The 19,388-nt window shown below is 42.1% G+C and overlaps 2 protein-coding genes across 4 annotated transcripts in view; one reads left to right on the top strand and one right to left on the bottom strand.

Moving 5' to 3' along the window:
• Positions 1 to 554: 554 nt before the first annotated feature.
• SLC38A6 (solute carrier family 38 member 6) overlaps positions 555 to 19,388 on the top strand; it is a 54,167-nt gene continuing 35,333 nt past the window's right edge. Inside the window, exons 1-5 of one of the 2 annotated variants that reach the window (XM_040601003.1) lie at positions 555 to 712; positions 10,028 to 10,149; positions 10,915 to 10,988; positions 15,237 to 15,289; positions 18,249 to 18,288. In XM_040601003.1, the coding sequence (XP_040456937.1) occupies positions 10,076 to 10,149; positions 10,915 to 10,988; positions 15,237 to 15,289; positions 18,249 to 18,288 (241 nt within the window). In that variant the 5' untranslated portion in view covers positions 555 to 712; positions 10,028 to 10,075. Of the gene's footprint in view, positions 713 to 9,144; positions 9,321 to 10,027; positions 10,150 to 10,914; positions 10,989 to 15,236; positions 15,290 to 18,248; positions 18,289 to 19,388 lie in introns of those variants that run through there. The other variant, XM_040601002.1, reaches the window with a different exon arrangement.
• Positions 2,607 to 9,073, bottom strand: TRMT5 (tRNA methyltransferase 5). Of its 2 annotated transcripts, none has more exons than XM_040601000.1 (5): positions 8,985 to 9,073; positions 6,627 to 7,276; positions 6,087 to 6,211; positions 3,893 to 4,547; positions 2,607 to 2,912 (listed from the first exon to the last, which is right to left on the bottom strand). In XM_040601000.1, the coding sequence occupies exons 1-5, from the start codon at positions 8,987 to 8,989 to the stop codon at positions 2,848 to 2,850; spliced, it is 1,500 nt and encodes a 499-aa protein (XP_040456934.1). In that variant the 5' UTR covers positions 8,990 to 9,073; the 3' UTR covers positions 2,607 to 2,847. The 2 variants fall into 2 exon arrangements, with proteins under 2 accessions (XP_040456934.1, XP_040456935.1); XM_040601001.1 differs by lacking the exon at positions 8,985 to 9,073 and adding an exon at positions 8,319 to 8,905.

Genomic DNA, 19,388 nt, shown 5'->3' with positions numbered 1-19,388 from the left:
GGACAGCGAGCGCCTCTGCAGTAAAGCCGGGACCCCGTTTTATGGGTCATCCCTTAATAGCTGTTGGAATGCTGCTCTGGGAAGTGTATTAAGTGAATGTATTTTTTCTATGTTGTAATAAAGAGTAAGCTCTATTCCAGACTTGATGCTTCCTTTATTAAGGGGAGGGAGGCATCAACATCTCCATTGCCTTTTCCCTGTAACCCTGCTGTTTGTGCCCAGAATAGTTGCTGGCAGGTAATATTATGCACGAGGCACAGGTGTAGAAAAGATTGTAGCCTGTGGAGTACTGCTCCCTGCCAGGGGCAGGTGGCCTGGCTGCAGACAGAAAGCCCATCACTGGGTGTTGTAAGGCTCAGCCGCGTGGCGCATGTGAGAGGCCACTCATACACTCGCACTTGTGTGGTAGTTCAGCCCCGAGACGAGTGCTGCTTCCCACCTGGCGTCCTTCCTCCTGCCCTCTCAGGTGCCCTTTATTTGTCCCTTCCCTCACACATAGTAGATGGCTGCCACCAGGGCTTAGCTGACGGTTTCTCTAGCAGCCAGAAGCTGTGGGAGTTCCTTCCTCCGTCACAGATGGCTGACAGCCTCTCCTCTGTTCCCAGATGCGACAGCAGCAATAGCAGCAGTCCTCCTGGGATTCAGCTGGGGACCCTGGCAGGAAGTAGCAGCAGCCAGGGGAGTCTTCACTATTTCGGGCTCACCCAGTAAGGTACACCTCACCGATGACCTGCTTCGTTTTCGGTTTGTAAAGCCTCAGATTGTTGCGCTAATGAATGCAGAACTGCATATGCCTATTAATATAGATGATTTAAATATTCTTATGTAACTTGAGTGTATGTTGGCTGTTGTTTGCTATTTCATGTGGAAGGGTTATACGCAGAAGTGGCAATTGCACAGAAAAATACAGAACCCCTCTGGTTACTGCAGTAGCTGCACATGATCTGTTGACTTGCATCTAAAGTTATACTGCTACCCGTAAGTGAGCAAAACTTGTAAGAACTAAGAACTTCCCTGCCCTGCGATATGCAAGTCACATGCTGAAAATCAGAGTTAGGTAGTTGACTTGCATAACACAGAAATGGTGATCGCAGCCAGGTCTCTGTTAGTGCAGTAGGGCCAAGAACCCCTGAATTTGGACTGAGGCAATGAGTACAAAGGGACCTGCGGTCTCTGGCAGTACGCAGGTGTGTTAGCATGGATCATTCCAGAACGGTCAGGGGCCTTAGCGCTACAGCAGTGTTTAGGGAGGGCTCTGAAGAACAAGAGCAGCTTTTGAATGTTTATGGGAAATCCGCAGGGCAGCGGTAGGGAAGCACACAGTGGTGTTAGAGAATGTAACAGACAGCAGATAGCATCAAAGGCTGGAGGCAAGAGCCCAGCACTTGCTCTTAGAAGAGCAGTGACTGGTAGGGAGAGGATAGGATGTGCCTGTCACTGATGGTGAGGACAAATAGGTTAAAGCTGTTGAGATACCGTTTTAAAGGCCAGTGGGGGAATGCTCGGGCTGGAGCAGCAGGCCAGGGAGGTAATCTGCACAGCAGCTTTCCAGATAGTACAAGTGAGTCATGATGATTTTTTTTTCCCCCTGGTTTGATAAAAACGATCCAGTGGTACCAAGCTGTGAAGGCTTGCTCAAAAGCACTGGCCGCGTAAGCCAAGGGAAGGGCTGTCACACACAGCCGTGAGCAAAACAAATCCACAGGCCTAAGCAGTTGTTTGGGTGAGAACCAAGACATCAGGTTGTAGGCCCCAGTGATGGAGCCACAGCAGCAGAGCCAGGGAGGGTAAGAGACATCTGGTAACTGAGTGGCCAGCCGTGAGCTCTGAACTTGGACTGAAGGAAGATAGCTGAAACCAACAGGGTGATCCGAGTTCTCTGTCCAAATAAACTATTTGTGGTTGATATTGCCCAACAATAGTTTGGATGGGCAAGAAAAAGAAACCAGAGACAGAGGCTTTTCAAATCCCTGCAGAATACAAGCAGCCAGTCAGAGGGATCATCCAGGGACTGCAGCAGAGGAGCAGTCAGAGAGGTAGGGGGAAAGCTGGGAGGCAGCAGAGGCACAAAAGCCACAGGGGGACGCAGTCTCAAGACAGGACTGTTCAGCCGGGTACTGGTTTTCAGTCTAGCGCTTCAATGCAAGCATGTACTTCATCTGCAAATGTGCAAATGGCCTTCAGTGCTTCCTGCTTTAATGGTGGGCAAACACTTAAGTTAGAAGTCAACTAATCCCCAACTAAATCTCAGTGTTAAAAAGCATTTATTACTCAAAAGCCTAGGAACAAGTATATATGGCTATTTTGGCCTTTTTGTATCTTGGGTGAAGTTTTTGAAAGGTTACCTTGCTTACACGAGAGCTGTTTGTGCATCTGCTAACAGTAATCCAATAGTCTTAAACACCAAAATCATTTGTTAGGGAGAATCCAATGCACAGGTTATTACAAAGTCATCTTGCTAGGACTGACAAAATACAAAAATCTATCTCACCACAAACTGCCCAGTATCAAAATGACATGGCAAAATCTATCCTAATCTGTGTCACCGAGTTATCATGGAGTTTGAAAAAATAGAGAGCAAAAAAGTACCAAAACACATTTGTTACAAAAAAGCAAAGTTTAATTCTTTTTAGTAACAACAATTTTAATCTGCCTATCGATCTCACAGTTAAAAAAAGGTAAATGCAGGAATCAAGGCTGACAAAGGAAAGCTGCAACACACATCACATCTTGGCACCTGAGATGGGCAACACAGGTATGCTTCAAATAATTCATGGGGTAAACCAGAGGTAACCTAAGTATACCTTACGCAAAATACTAAGGTAGTTGCCATAACTCTTGAAGTCTTCAGCTCAGCAACTTTTCTTCAGAAGAATCTTTGCTGGCACGCAGGCGTTTAGAGGCTGGTTTTCCTGGAAGAAAGTTAGAAAAAGTAAGCTATGTAATGTACAGTAACCAGACTGAACTAAACCACAAGCCGCGTACCACAGGATTTAACAGGAAGAGATGAGAGTTAAAATCAGGATTAACAGTCACAAATGAAAACTTACAGCAGTAATGGGGGGGGTCTTTACTAAATGCCAAAAAAGACTTTCAAAAAACCTGTACTGAGCTACACTTTGACCTACATCTCAGTGCTACCCAACAACAGCGCAAAAATAAGATTCATGGCATTAAAACTTTATCAAATTCTTTGTTCCTCCAGCCCATGTAACTGCAGACTGAAAGCTTCTCCTGTCTCCTCCCCCGTCAGGCAGCAGAAAGTCCAAAATCACAAACTAGCTTCTATGAGTACTTCAAGAAATAAATGACCAATTGTGTAATATATATATGTATATATATTCGGCATTAAAGATCTCTAAGGATACCTGTTTCTCAATTAAATTGTACAGAACCCAATTCTGCTGACGTAGTGACTCCAGACCTAATCTAAGTCCATGCAAGCATAAGGGAGAAGGTTAGAACTGGGATCAGCCACTTGGAAGTATGCTGCTCCACCCTGGGTGAAAACGAAGCTCCAGTTCTTACGTATTTAGTGAACAGAAATGTGTGCTTGGCGTTAGATACCCCATCCTCCCCCAGTATGCAATCTGAGGCATGAAGGCTTGGTCTATGGCCTGTGGGATGATCCTATCCAGTCCACTTTTTCTGTGGAGGCTCATGCTGGGATCAGAGGAGCAGACCGCTGTTACCCAGAGCGCATGAAGCCCTGCACAGCTGCTGCACACGTGCAGGCGCTCAGTCCTGTCAGCCACCTCTGAGCTCACAACCAAACACAGAATCGCTGTCACATGGCTGGAGTGGCCCACAGGGCTGACAAGGTGGGACCAGCCCGAGACAGTAAAAGGTGTAGTCTGTAATCCAAGCACCACGCAGGAGGCTCGTTGCTTACCTTCATCAGGGCAGGGCCTCTTGTACAGCACATCTGCTGGAATCTGGAAACTAATGCACAGCATCTCCTTGTTCGGTGCAACATTTCTAACCAGGTGAGTAGAACAGCGTCCATCCAAGGAGGTTCCCAGCGAAGCTTCAGCTCGTTCTTGAATATCTTTGGCTGGGTCATCATGTTTGGAGAAACCGTAGCAGTGCACCATGGGAAGGCCAGCAGTGCTGCACGGCTCTCCAACTAAGAGATGCCTGAAAACATCTAGAAATTCAATAGCCAAAGCTGGCAAATTCATGACTATATGAAAAGAGGTTTTCGGTTCTTCTTTCAGAAGTGGGAGCTCTTTACTTAGTTCTTCTCTTACTGGCCCCAGGAGGAAGTCCCTGCCATCCATATTGAACGCTTTTATTTTGTTGTCTACTTTGTTTAGTTTGCAGTTGTGCAGGAGCCAGTTGTAGGATTCAGGATTGAGATCATTTGCAAATACGTGGCACTTTTTCTTTGCTGCTGGAATAGCAAAAGGTCCGATCCCAGCAAAGACATCGAAAAGGACATCACTGGGCTTTAAAAGCTCAACGATGCGGCTGTGTTCTGTGGAAAGACGTGGGTTCCAGTAGACTTTAGAAAAGTCCAATTCATATGCAATATTATTTTCTTTGACCTGAAAGTCCAAAACACTTGCTTAAGCCTCATGTGTTCAAATTCCAGGCATGTTTAAGCATTATCAGTAATTAAGACAGCTAAAACCCAAGGTGCTTTATCAAAAATTAATGTGTACATTGACATTTGTCCCATGAATCTTGCATAAACAGATCTACTCATCAGAAATAGCTATAAGGAATGTTCCAACTGTCAATCCAGGTGGCTGGCTTATGCATCTCTCAATCACCCGGTGGAAATAAAGCAGAAACTTAAAATGACCGTAAAAAAAAAATATCTGAGGCTTTTCGAGAGCTTTGTGGCTGGCTGACAACTCCTTTATTGAAAGCAGATCTTGGGAAGATGGCTCAAGCCCTCCTTAGCAGAGGCCACATAGTAAATAAGTGTCTGAAAATGATACAGCGCAAGAATGGCAACAGCCAGACAAATTCAAAGCAACTGGGAGCCTTGAATTCTGCAGTTTGAAAAAAATACTGTATTTTATCTCTCAAGGTGACAAGAGTCTGGAAACTAATCCAAACCCAAACTTTGGGATGACCACTATCTTAAGAACAGACCTAAAAAGAAAGAGTATTTATTCAGATGAGAACGGGATGCAAGATAATACTTTGCACCCCACTTGAATTGTGTGACTGAAGTAAGTAACTGCAGATCCAAATCACTGCATCATTTACTTTGCCAGCAAGAAACACACTGCAGTGTGTATCTGCACTCCTCGGTATGCAGCTCAGTGGTATGCTAGATGTATGCTCAATGAGCTAATACCATCTGCGTAATATTTGATTGTCACTTCTGCCTTGTCAATTCAAATGCCTTATCTGTGCACGTACAAGATGTTCTACCACACTACTCAACTTTTTATTTAGCACTCCAATGTTTTCTAAAAGTATAAAGCTACTAACAGTTAGGAAAAATATTTTTTGGTCGAACCAGTGGCCAAGTTTCCAGCTAAAGACAAGAAACCCTACACGAAGAATACTTGGCAGTTACATAGTGCTTTACACCTGAAAAATGTCAAAACAGAGGAGAGATGAGGTCTGTCTTGCTGCTGACAGAAAAGGAAAAAAGCCATAGGCAAAATCTTGCCTAAGCTGCAAAGCCAGTGAGATTTAAAAACACAGCCTTACATTCTGTACCAGCCACTGTGCTAGGCTTGGTGAAATTAAGAAACAGCATTTTCTTAGCTCAAAACCACGAAGTGTTTTGGCTTTAGAGCCAGAAACGTCCCCTGCTACAAGTTTGTAATTAGTATCCCTGTAAGAAACCTTTACTTCACTGCTTTTACATATCATTAAAATCTAGGCTATGAACTTGAAAGAATATGTATCTTCACAATCCCTATGGTTGTGAGTTTGCTCTTGGCAGACCATGACAAATGAATGTAGAACTAAATGCTGACTCTTACACTGTAAAACAGGTATCAGGAGGGGCCCTGTGCAAAGGAATGGTCGCAATACTGTCTCCTCATCACATCTTTCCAGTAGATGCCTTTGAGTTTCAGCTTATTAAATTTAAAATAAAAGGGGAAAACACCCTGTACCTTGGTTATCAGGTTGCCCTCTCCAGCGAGCACTTCCATTTGAAAATTTCTGTATGTGCTGTCAATAATATTGGTTTTATTCACTACACAGGTGATTCCTGGATTCTTGTCAATTATAACCTGGCCTGAAAGAGAGGGCAAAAGTTATTCCGGTTAAAGGACGACAACCTTTGATGTTCTACAAGAGACACAAACATTGCTGCTTACTGTGAAATTAACAAAAGTAAGCACATATTAGAATAACCCTCCTCTAATAATTCACAGTTGCAGATGTGACATCTTTCTAAGGTGCATACTTTACCCTGACCCAATGCTCAGTGAAGTGAGACCAGTTACTGAAAGAGGAGGCAACTGTGCCTTTTGTGCACAGCTACACCATCCGCACAAAGCTATTTAAAGTCAAAATATAAAGCAATGAATAGTGCTCAAAAGTTTACTTTGTACAAATAATAATTTATCAGTAGAATAATTGTTGAAATATCTTTTAAGCAATATACAAACTACATTAATTACTTTTCTGAGAAGAGTCATTTTACCTACCAATCAAATGTCTGTACGGTAGCTGATGATCTCTAAGATTCAAATGAGCTATGTGACCAACACGGCTAAATCCAGAGGTGACTTCTTGACCTTCAGGAAGGACTGCTCGTAGGATCTCTTCCGACTTGAAATTCTCGTAAGTCAGCTCCAAGTTATACTTGGACACCTCAGGACAAACATTAAGCTCTTTTAATATCTCTTGCTCCGATTCTCCCAACGAGAATCCTGGTATTTTATGAGGATCCAGAATAACAAGTCTACTGTCCCCATCTTCTGGATCCTCAGCCACTCGCTTTAGACCAGGACGCTGTAGTACCGTATGTTTTAGAGACTTCAGCACAGTATTTACAATTTCTTTCTTGACTTTAAGAACTGGAACAACAACTGTCCTTTTAAAAGCTTCTCTGTCAAGTAGTGTCATCCCACGCACTTCAGGATGTGGTGAATACAGTTCTAGATTAGCTTTATCCTCCACGGTTTCAGGCATTGTAGAAAACCTATTTTTTTTAACTACTAAAAAGAGACCAGGTATTCTGCCAGAATATTGTGCTGATAGAATCCAAACTGCTGGAAATGATGTATTTGATGCAACTGTCCTAAAATGATTAGTTTTCAGTAGTCTGGCAGAGTATCCAAATCTCCATAAAGTCCTAGAAGAAAAATTATTCATTTTATAGACGTTATGTAATCATTCCATTAAAAAGGCTGCAAATCACATGGATTTGCTGTTCTCTTAAACTAGAATTTCCATCTGTATGAAACAATTCACAACAGTTTACTAAAGGCCTTTGTTATGAATTATGTACTACAAATTTCTGTCCTTTTGCAAATGTATTTTTTGACTTAAACACTAACTTTAAGCAGTGAGATAATCCCCTCCTGCCGAAAAACCAATGACCTCTCTTTGTTCTAATAAAAGTGGTATTAATCCCAGTAAGCCAAATGGAGAGTTTTCTATTGTCTTGATCCTACTGTTGGATCCCTTCTGTCTCTGATAAAATTAATCACCAAGCAGTGGTTGCTAGAAAACGGTTATTAGCAACAGTAGTCATAATCACTCTTCAGCAATTTCTGCCTCCTGTACCCCAGCGGTAAGGTGTTACACACTGTAGCATCTTTGCTCCATGAGCTGTATGCCAGAAACACCATGAATTAAATGCAGAATTCCCCTAAAGGAACGAGGAAGCATTACTAATGTCCGCTCAAGCGACTGAACCCCTCTCCACAGTTCATTCATCGGATAGGGTCTTGAAAAGTAGCTTTATGCTTCTCTGTCTACATGATTTCCCTGAGTAGAGACAGTCTCAACGGGGCACAGATTTCCTGACTCTGCATCGGCCGCTCCTAGGCAGGAACCAATGATTAGGTAGTGCTGGAGGCTGACATTTCTCCTGACTTCTTGGGATGTTTGTTTTAAGACTGGGGGTTGATAGGAAAGGTGCAAACTAGCTCTGAAAGGAAACCAGCTCTTTTGCCTGCCTCAGACATCTGCACTCCAACGTACAGGCCACTGCCCTCCTTCAGCACAAGGAGCCATGCGGTCTCTTCTTAAGAAAAGATGCTAGATCCGAGCCCTAGCAAAGCTGCCACCACTCCCATCCTCCCTCCCCCACAAATCCCAGCTCCTTGCTGGGACTCCCTGCATCTCCCAGCCAGTTCATTTCCCTGAGCCAAGCTTTTGGCAAAGCACACCTCCTTTTCCCTGCTGACTCAAAAAATAAACATCACATTCTTCACATCTGCTAGAGAGGAGAAATCCTTCATCCAGAGGCCAGTGCACCTCCGTGTTTTTCTTAGGTATTCCCCTTCTAGCTGGAAACTGCGGGCCTAGTTCGCGCAGGCTTCTCGGTCCTAGGCGAGCCCCACGCCGGGTCCGGTGGGAGGTCACCGCCGCCACGCTGCCGTGAGGGCCGGCATCTTCCCCAAGTGCCCAGGGCAGGCCTGCCTTTCCTCCCGACCGACATCCCCGCTTGCCCCGTTCATCCCTCAGTGACCTGAGGTGAATCAGAGGCCGGGGGCTGCGGCTCGGCCCAGCTCCCCCAGCAACACTAGGCACCGCGCACGCACCCCCGGGCGGGCCGGCGAGGCGCCGGTCAGGCCTCACCCGGGGAAGGGACCGTCGCCGGGGGGATCCGTGGCGGGGGCCTCACCGCCCGCCCCTGAGGGGAGCCCCGCTGGCAGCCGCCGCCTCAGGCAGGCCCGCCGCAGCCTGGGCCGCCCGCCGCTGGCCGGAGGTGAGCGGGCCCGCCCGGGGGCTGCGGGGCCGGGGGCTGCGGGGCCGGGCCGCCCCGCACGCAGGCCGCAGCCGGAGCCACCCCGTTGCTACAGCTACCGGCCCCCCAGCCCCCCAGCCCTCACCTCATGCCGAGCGCCGGCGGCCTCGCACGTCACCAACGCTCCGTGACGCCGCGCCGCCGCGCCGCTCCGTGTGGCCGCGCCGAGCGGGGGGGCGGGGCAGCCGCTCCAGCCCCGCCCCCTCCACGGCCCCGCGGCCCCGCCCCCCGGCGGCGTTCCCCTCAGAGGCGAGGCGGCGGGGCGCGGGGTGCTATGGCGCCGGCGCAGCGGGGGGCCGGGCGGCTCCTGGCCGAGCGGGGCTGGTACCTGTCCGCCCGCGAGCAGCAGCAGCAGGAGGAGGCGGACGAGGACGGGGAGGACGGGGAGTCCGCCCCGCTGCTGCCGCCGCCGCCGGGCAGCGTGCGTGTGAGGGGCGGCGGGGAGGGGAGCGCCCTGAGGGGGCTGCGGCGCGGGGCGGACTCGGCTTCCCGCGCTTTCCCCCAGCGCGGTCCCGCGGCGCGGCGGCTCCCGGGGCGGGAGCTTGCGGGGTTGGCTGCCCCGGCCGCGCTCGGTTGTGAGGAGAAGTGCGGGGGGGCGCGGGGCCTCGGGCTCGAAGGTCGGGCGGGTGGATGGAGCTCGGCGGAGGGCGGGCGCTGCGGGGCGGCTCCGTGCGGGCCGGCGCCCGGGGGGTGGTACCTGGCGAGGGCGGCGAGAGGGTCCGGGCGGGGGCTGGGGGGCGCGGGGCTGCGCCGGGCCCCTGAAGCTGAACAGCTGGTCCCGGTGCCGCTTCTGGCCCGTTTCGGTCCTCGACTGCTGAACCGCTGCCATTTGCCCAGCTGCTCGCCCCTCGGAGGGCCGGGGGCTGCTTGCTTCCGAGCTTTGTATCTAGCCGCTCGCTGGTTGCGCTCTGCTATCCCTGTACTCAGAGTTGTAGGCGTCTTGAGATCCTTACAGGACAGCGTCGTGTGATTGTGTGTGCACGAGGGCTTGCGTGGGCATAGAACGAGAAAAGAGATTTACTGATGAGGGAAGGAAAAGTTGACTGTCTCCCCCTCCCTTCAGTTTCCGCCTATGAAAGACCAAGACACCTCTTGCACTAACTGTACTTTGTTCTGCCCTTTTTACAGAATCCTCCTAGTCGTGGTTCTTCCTTTGGTTTCTCAGTATTTAATTTAATGAATGCCATCATGGGAAGTGGGATACTTGGCTTATCCTATGCTATGGCCAACACAGGGATCATGGGGTTTAGGTAAGTTGGTTTTTACGTACACCTATTTTTAAACTCAGCTTGTAGCTTTAAATGGAACAAAAATTGATTACTAAGACTCCTGTGCAAAAGCTGAGGAAGAAATAAATAGCTTGTGCTTTTCAGCATTGTTGAATAAGATCTTCCTTCTCTGGTTTAGTCATCCAAATCTGGCCTAACGTAAGTACTGCCCAGACATTGCATTAAATTGCCACATGGTGGCAAGTTTTTGGCCATTACTCCTAATAGACTGATATTTACATTCCCAAACTGCTATCTTCTTTAGTTCCAGTAATGGGCCTTCTAGAGTAGGATGGCTGCGTTACTGAAAAATGTGAATCCACTTGTGCTTTTGTTTGCACTTCTGCATGTTGTACATGCTGACCTATGGATAACAGGGCCAAGGTCATCAGAAGTGTTACTTTTACCATTTTTTAAGCATTAGATTTATTTCATTAGAAGATGCATATTTGTCTGTGTGTATGTATACAAACTCCTGTGTTTATATCCTCTTTGTAATTCATATATCAGGCCTTTACTCTGTGTAGTATACAATCTGCTTTGGTGAACAATGTAAGAAGAAGCGGAACTTCAAGTATTGGGAAGGTCAGAGACCATATGAACCATAGTCTGCAGATACAAGCCATAAAAATGAGGAAATTGTCTTGTGGTAGCTTACTTCTTGCAAAAGTAGCATTCTGAAAGATAGATTGTGTATGGTACTGTGTATGGTAAAAGTGCTGTAACTGAGTATTTTGTGTTCTTTAGTATCTTGCTGCTGATTGTTGCCAGCCTTGCGACTTACTCTGTATTTCTTCTGCTCAGTATGTGCACCCAGACTGGTAAGTGAAGAGGACTTGACTAACAGTGATCTCTGAAATACTTCCTCACCTATATCACAAAGACATGACCCAGTATAATTACTATAATTAACAGCATGTAAACAGATAGCTGTGCGTGGTTCACTGATGTTGAAATAGTTAACATTTTTAATGATTACTATTTGCCATTTAAAAATACAGTTTGGAAACTTCTTATGAAAAGTCAGTGCCAGACTGACCAGTTTCTAGATTTTCAGCTTTAATTTTTTCAAAATGCCTCTTTCATCTTTCCAAAAAGATAGATCCTGTATTTTTGTAGCAAAATTATTTTGGTGCTGGCTGAGCTGTGCTACTTCAGTGTGTGTGGTTGCCTTCAGTGAAGGCTTAATAGCAATAAAATAGCAGACACTGAATCTTCTACTTGTAATACATATTTTCTTTATGGTTTGAAAGGGATACCTTTCAGGTGTTGTAATCATAGTGGATTATTGTAATTCTTGTGGCACTTTATAGATGTAGGTGTTTACAGCTTTTTTGACACTGAATGAGTAGTCACGTTGCTGTCACTGTCAGTAGACAGTCCTTCAAAATTACACTGCTTTGAGAATGTTCAAACAGTAGATTCTAATATCTGCAATCTAATCTGCTAATGTTTTTATTTTGTTTCTTTTAATTGATACTGAAACAACTGACTATTTTCTTGACTTATCATACACAAAGATACGAGTTATAGCCAGAAATCTCCATCTCTTTCAGTCTCCTGGTTATTGTTTCCCTCTCATCTGTTCTCCTCTCTTTTCAAAGGTGGTGGGAGAAAGCTTCCACTTCTTTCCTTACTGTCTTTGTTTTCTGTAGCTAGCTTTGGTCTCAGATGATTGCTTCCTGATTCTTCTTAGATCTGCTGCTCCTGTCCTCACCTGTTGAGCGATCTTCTTCATACATTCTTAAAAAATATTCTTCAGAGGTAGGGTTACTTTTATGATTGATATTGTTGGCTGCTTGGTGATCTGGGGCTAAGTCTGTGTTAATTTCTTTCTCCTCTTGGAGCTCTGCTTGTTATAAAGGAACCAGAACCTGAAATAAGTAGCTGTAAAGAAGCAAAAAAAAAAGGGGGAACTTGAAGTAATTTGATCTTTGTTTGCCTGTTACTTGAAGCTGAAAAGTTCTGTATTGCATAGACGCTAAGTGGTATTATGTTGTTATCTGGCTGAATAACAATCAAAGAGATCCTTGCAAAAGAACTGCTATTGAGAGGGGAAAACTAAGGTTTTAAACTTTTAGAAGTAAGAAAAGTTTTGTTGTTAGGAACTTAGACCCAATATACAGGAATGGTTTTACTTCTCAGTTATTGACCAAAGGCAGCAGTCCACCTTGAGAACGCATTTTTTAAAATACGCACAACTGACAGCAAGGAATACCACTGAAGTGACAGGACTAAGTATTTCTCTTGTCTGAAACCAGCACTTTACAGTTAATAATTAGTTATCGCCTAATGCTGACAGGTAGTACAAGCACCAGAACTATGTCTAGAAATGTTTGCTGGATTTACGGCTTTCTGTTTCAATTTTTTTTTTAAGTAAGATTTCTCTCTGATTATATTTTCTATAATTCTTGTAAATTATTGAAGTAATTAAATGTTAGATAGCATTCCAGGTTTTTTCCTGGAATGTTGCCTTTTAAAAGTGAGAAATATGACCCGTTGTGCCTCAACAAAGTAAAGTCTGTGTACGTTTGCTTCCAAAGCAGATAATTGAACGTTTTTCTTGATAAAACCTACATGCATTTGTGAACCATGTTACAGTATTAAGCTTAATCCATGGCAATGAATTGGAAAGAAATTTTAGTTATTTTATTAAAAGATGAGCTAGAAAAATTTAAAGGCAGAAGAAGAAAAACCTGTGAAAGTGTTTGTAAACTACTCATTCAGGTATTCAAATCATTAATCTTAGGAAAGAGCTGATCTATAAAATACCTTCTGGAGAGAAAGTTCCAATATTAATTCCATTCTAAAGACAGACCAGGATTTATTAAGCACAGGTATTTAATTTGTAATTTAAAAATAAAGAAGTGTCTTCAACTTTTAAATTATGTTGGTCTGGACTTTGACAAAATCAAATTATTTGTGTAGACCAAAAGGCTTGGCAAAAAACCCCACAATATTCCCTCATGTCAGGTGTTAAGATTTGCGTTAGTTGAGACAATGTTTTCTCCGGGTGTTTAGTACGACCTATGTTTTTTTGGAGATGAGGCTGACAAAAGGCTAAGCTTACTCTGTAAAGCAGAGGAATTGGAAATTTATGTGGGATGTACTTTGAAGTTTAGTGGCTTGTTTTTCTTTTCATTTTATGAGTTGGTCATAAGTATTGCTCCTACTATACTTGCCAATTTCATTTTGCATTTAAACGGATGATTTCCATTTAATGTTAATAATGTAACAGAAATCAAACCACAGGCAGAACTTATCTTTATATCAATTGTTCTTAGTATTTTCTTCTATATATTCTTGAAATTGCAAAAGTAGTCTCGAGTATTAGGACTTCCCAGTATTCACAGGGCTAAATTGATTACAGAGACAAGAGTTACTACAGAAAATATTCTAAGGTTTCATATTGCTGTTTTGGAATTGTGTGGAAAGTTTTGTTCTCTTTGTTGGTAACTCCTCATATGTGTGTGTTGTGTATTTGTTCCCATGTGGTAAAACCAACTCTGCTAAATATGTTTAACATTTTACTGTGTTTTGGTTCTGGGTTTTTTATGCCATTGTAAATGGTCTTCTAAAATTATTTTTTTTTGTGATCAACAATTTTATAAATAGAAATCTATGAAAAATACAGGGTAAAATCTAGTAAGATGTACTGCTTGTTTTAATTATATTTGTATATAACTTGTCAGTGTAATAGCAGTTGTAAGAGATTAATCCAGGTTTATGCCGAGAGCTGATTTTTTTACAGCATATTGATGTCCCTAGTAGAGCAGAACAGGAAACATTGCCCTTGAGAAGATCATATGAAAAATGTAATGGAAATGTGGGGGATTTTTTTATTCTTTTCCTTCCCACCCCACCCCCTGGAATATTGATCTGATTGTGTGCAGAACTTTAGTAAAATAAAACTGCCTAAGCTTGGGCAGTTGGCAGTCAGAGGCTCCAGTCCTGTCATTTGATCTCTATAAATCGCCTGTCTCCCATGTCTCCTTCCATTTACTTCAGTGGGACTTCACTCAGGTGTGAAGGTCTGCCCCCAGCAGCTCAAATCGCAGGGCTGGGCCCTAAATTAAGATGTGACAGGAGTCGAACCAGTAGTGCACCAAGCAGAACGAAGGAAGAGAAAGCAAGCGGTGTGACAATAAAATTACGTGGGTTTTGAGATTGTTTTTGCCCTTTGAGGCATTTACAACTGCAGACCGTTTTATTATATATGGAGAAAGTGAGTGGTATTTCTCAGAAAACTTTAATCTTTTTGATATTGCTTGAGTTTCTAATAACAAAATACAGAGCAACAATGAAAGACTTTAATATGACTTCCTTCTTTATGAGAAGGGATTGGTTTGAATTACCAGCAATATTAGAAGTGAGCTTCATCTAAAACTCAACAAAAGCATACAGGAAACCACAGGCTATTTTAATGTGATTATGTAAGTCAGGTGCAGGTAAGGGCAGGATTTTTGTTTTCTTTTGCTTGAGTGTGTTTTGGTTTTGGTTTTTTTTTTAATAATAGATTTCATCCCAGGAAGGAGTTTACCTTCAGCTGTCTTGAAAATAAATAGTGCTGAATTTTTAACTGCTGGTAAGATGGTGATTGATGTATATGTATTCATAGAAAGATGAAAATGGATTCTTTTATCTTCATTAAAAAAAGAAGTGTACCCTCTTAACAAATTAAATGTGGGAATATCTGATACCAAATCGTTGAAGCTACTTTCGAATTCTTCACCTATAATATTACTTGGAAAAATCTTTGGGAGAAGGCAATTTGCCATTAATGTATTATTATTAAAAAAACCTACTATTTTTAATATTAAAATTGAGTTTCTGGAGAGTTTCTGAATGGTTGAGCATATATCTGTATTTTGTAGCAGAAGTACAGGTGTATATAAAAGCTATTTTGTAAATAAAAAATACTATAAAATACTCTTTTTTTAATTCTGTCCTGAATTACGTTCATTTAAAAAGGGAAAAAAGGCAAAGCTAGAGCTTTCAAGTGATTTTAAAGGTATAAAGGTATAAATATTTCAGCTTTTTTGTTTTTTTTTTATTGTTCTTACTAACAGCTGTCACTTCTTATGAAGACCTTGGCCTGTTTGCATTTGGATCAACTGGAAAGGTGAGTATTTTTGACCGTGTGTTTTTCTTCTTGATCTCGTGCTTCTGACATACATCTGTTATGTTTCAGTTAGTGTGTCTAGTCTGTGGAAGCCTAAACTTTAATTAACTGTAAAGTAGATGTTCCTTAAATGCAAGATTTTGCGATACTTTCCTGTCAGTGTGTTCATTTTTTTTAGTGTTACGTACAAATATATGTTCACTGGCATTGTTGTCAAGCCGGCTCAGCAATCTGTTTCAGGTTTGTTAAGAGTCCTGTCGTACTTCTGCTGTAAACTGTTCAGAGAAAGGCAAGTTTTACTGTTGGTGTTCTAGCATTTAAGAGAGATCTAAGATAAGTGTTTGTCTTTTAGGTAGTTTCCACAATAGGAACAAATGAGAGTCTGTTTATATGCATGTTAATTTTTTTGTTCTGTTTAATAAACTGTTCAGATGAACGTTCCTTAGTTGTTGTGTTATGTCGTGATGCAAAACAAAGCAAAAAACCCACCAGTGAACTAGCCATTCTTGGTATAAGACTAACCAAAACGTAAGCCTTGCCTTTTTAGTAGTGTGTACTGAATCTTTTTTTTTTCCTAATAGATAATGTTGTCCTGTAATACTGGGTGCACAGGAAATACTACTTGTGAATACTCCACATTTAATATCTGCGTTCTGTGTTTCTGTGTTCTGTGTATGATACTAAAAGCAGATTTTACCACACAGAAGTGCGGTTTTAATGGTTTACTGAAACAACGTACCCTTTTTTTTAAAAAAATCAGTTCTGGTTAATAGACTAGAGTCTAATTTCTTCTGTTATAATGTCACTGAGAATTAAATCTGAGCTATTGGGTGTTTGTAAGAATTCCATTTGCATTAATAAGCAGATACGAGAGTAGTCTGTGAGGATCAATATTTATCAATCAAAGTTAAGATGTGATCAACCTCAAGAGATAATAAACCTTGATATTAGTAAGGTATGAAATTATTGTTTGCAGGAGCTGTTCTGTACGCATTAACCACAAGCCATTAGATGCAGAAGTCATAGAAATGTAAATCTTAAGGAGATATTAAATGTGATTTAGCCTGCCTTTGCTCTGAAGCAGGGCTAAACATACGTAACCCATTCTTGGCAGATCTTTGTCTAATCTGTTACTGAAAAGCTTAAATGAAGGCGATTTCACAGCTCCATTATGTAGTCAACATCAGTAATTTTTTTTATTCCCCCTCAAACTTTTTCATAATTTTCAGTTTAAATAATTTGTGCTAAAAATCATCTGGTCTTTTAATTTCAGTGTGCATGGAGAGCACTGGAATATTTCTAGGTTAGGAAGCTGTTGTTTTGATAAAACAATTAACCAAAGTTCACCAAGTTTTCCTGATGAGCTGACGTTTTTTGGAACACTTATCTTTCTCTCTTGAAGTACCTTTGATATTTATACACCTTTCTTAAACCTTGCCTGCAAAATGGAGCACAGTAAGCTGGCTGAGAACTCGACCATGACAAGAAATGTAATTATTACCTATATTTTAGGTAGAAAATGGCCTGCGCCATGTCCCAAAGCAAGATTTGCTGTTTCTGTGGGTGCTTTGTGCTGCTAATTGTGTTATCTGAAACTATTTTCTCTATTTTGCAATCTCGTAACTCCTAGGTCCTGTATTTTAGATCCATAGGAATATATGCATTGCTTTTAACTGATATTGTTGGTTTTTAGACTTCAGTAGTTTACCACAACCGTTCTGAATTCTAATCCTGTCCTGAAAGCACTGCACTTCAGTCAGGCAGACATGGCTTTTTTTTTTTTTTTTTCTTTGCTTTTATAGTAGTACTACCTTGCGTGAGCTGGCATCTTAGGCTGACAGTAAACTGCTGGTTAACTGCTCTCGAAGTAGAGCAGTTATTCAACCTTATGGTGATTTCCTGTCAAACATGTTTTTTTCTGAGATTTGTGAGATTGGAGATTTTCTGATATTGGAAGATTGCTTATTCTCCCTTTCCAAAGGCATGAAGTATTTATTTCCATCTATGGCAAACTCAAAGATACCCTATTTTTTTCTTCTTTTCTCACCCCCCCTCCTCCCCCCCCCCCTTCCTTTGGTGACTTTTAAACTGACTTTGAGTTTGTTTAAAACCTGATACGAATTTCTAACTCATCAATTGGAAAAATGGCAACTCTGGTTTCAGATTTTATTCGAAAGTACAAATCTGTTTTTCTTCTCTTAACTGTGGCTTAATTTTTTCCAAGTTGACTTAATGGTAGCAGTCACGTAGACAGGTCCTGCTACATCAAGAGCTGCAGCGGGTGAACAGAAAAACTGTACTAGATGGTTATATTATTTAAGAACTGAACTGAAAACACTGGGTAAACTTTAGACACTTGTAGGATTTTCCAGTTGGAAGTTAATTCTTTGGATTTGCTTAAATATTTGAGTAGCCTGTGATCATTTCTACTTCCATATCAGTCGAGTATGAATAATCACAGATACTAAAGAAAGGTCTGTCTAAATTGCAAGTTTAAAAGAATAATGACATTCATGACAGTTAAAAATACTCAGGTTTTTGGAGTGAGGAAGTAGCTTGTACAAATCTCTGCTGTCTGTCTTTTCAGAGGTACATAATTGTTTTCATTTGTGCTCACCTGATGCCAGTTAGAACGTGCTTATGTATTTTCAGTGATATTTTTTTTTTTTTTTTTTGAAAAAACCTCACCCTTTGCAGAACAGGCTTCATTTCAACTTACCTTGTCATCTTGGAATGAAAATGTGGTATTTTCAGGGAGATTTTTTGCTTTTATATTCATTTGAGATTGTGTTGGTTTCCATGTGTTAAACTCTTCACTAAAGAGATGTCCTTCCTTTCAGTACTGGTTATTGCTTCTACATCTGGTCTGTTTAAGATAATACATATGTTTTATGACTGCTATAGGCATACGATTTTAGTTATCCTTACTCTTTCTAAAGAAATCAATTTTTTTTTATAGGTCCTTGTTGCAACTACAATAATTATCCAGAATATTGGAGGTAAGAAACTTCATATGCTCAATATTAACCAAGTGGAGTATAACCTCTACAGTCTACAAAGCTCCACAAACACAAAAGGCAGTAATTAAATCAAAGCGTTCTTGAGACTGATTAAAAGGACGGAAAGCATAAAGAAAAAGCTTATGTGATCATGCTAAGCAAAAGTGCTGTAGTTGTGGGTTAGATGGGGGGACTTGGGGGTGTTGAATTGTACGTCTGATACGGCATCACAGGATGTGGAGCACAGCCATTGTAGCTGTGGGAATGGGAAGGGGCTGAGGAAGCATGATCTCGCCGCTGTTCTCTATGTTTGCATCTGGTAGCTACCTTTTATCATATCATATGTTTTGTTTTTTGCTGTTGGAACTTGCTTATGCATTTCAGTGATTTGTGTAACAACTGAACGTTGACTTAGCCATGAAGTTTCATATGTTTTTTATTAATGGTAGCTTTTTTTATTAGTTCAGTATCTTGTTTTTTGCGTGGGGGATAGGGTGAGTGGTGTTGGGCGTTGTTTAGTTTGCTGACTTTCATCACGTGGGCTGATAATCTGTGTTGTCATATACTGGGCTGTCCAGTTACATTCTTATTTTGTCTTTCTTGGTGCATGACCTACGAGATATAGGTATAATAAAATAACACTAGCTGTCTTTATATTTAAAAAATTGCCGAAGCATTTAAACTATCTTGGGTATGTTCTCATATTTGACAGCTACCAAGTACTAGTGCCCTTAGAAATTAATTGTCTGAACGTAAAAGTGTTCTGTTAAACACTAATATTTTTTTTCGACTGTAAATGCTTTGGATACTTTCTTTTAGATGAGGGAATGAGGTGAAAGCTCCCTCCTTTGTCCCCTACCCCCAAGAAGATACACATGTGCACATATGCTGACATGTTTCAGCACTGCTGTTCTTGCCTTTAGCATTATCTGTCAAGTCCATACAATTCAATGGTTGTTGGTTTTTGTCACTATGCAGAGACCTAGAACTAGACCAAGTAACTGCTTTTATGATAAAATTGGAATCTTTTCTTATATTAAAAGCTCCAATAATAAAAACTGTCTAACTGAAATGGCTATAAAACCCCAAGCATTAATTTC

Source organism: Falco naumanni, chromosome 7, assembly GCF_017639655.2.
Source record: "Falco naumanni isolate bFalNau1 chromosome 7, bFalNau1.pat, whole genome shotgun sequence".
In the NCBI taxonomy this organism is placed as follows: domain Eukaryota; kingdom Metazoa; phylum Chordata; class Aves; order Falconiformes; family Falconidae; genus Falco; species Falco naumanni.
The sequence above is the reverse complement of the archived record's forward strand: the minus strand, read 5'-3'. Positions and strand labels throughout refer to the sequence as shown.

Bases quoted from the DNA above. Each gene is read 5' to 3' on its own strand.
- TRMT5 (XM_040601000.1), bottom strand. The intron at 6,212-6,626 runs GTAGGTAAAATG...CCTCTCTTTCAG, and splicing joins ACCGTACAGACATTTGATTG to GCCAGGTTATAATTGACAAG. The intron at 4,548-6,086 runs GTACAGGGTGTT...TTGGACTTTCAG, and splicing joins AGGGCAACCTGATAACCAAG to GTCAAAGAAAATAATATTGC.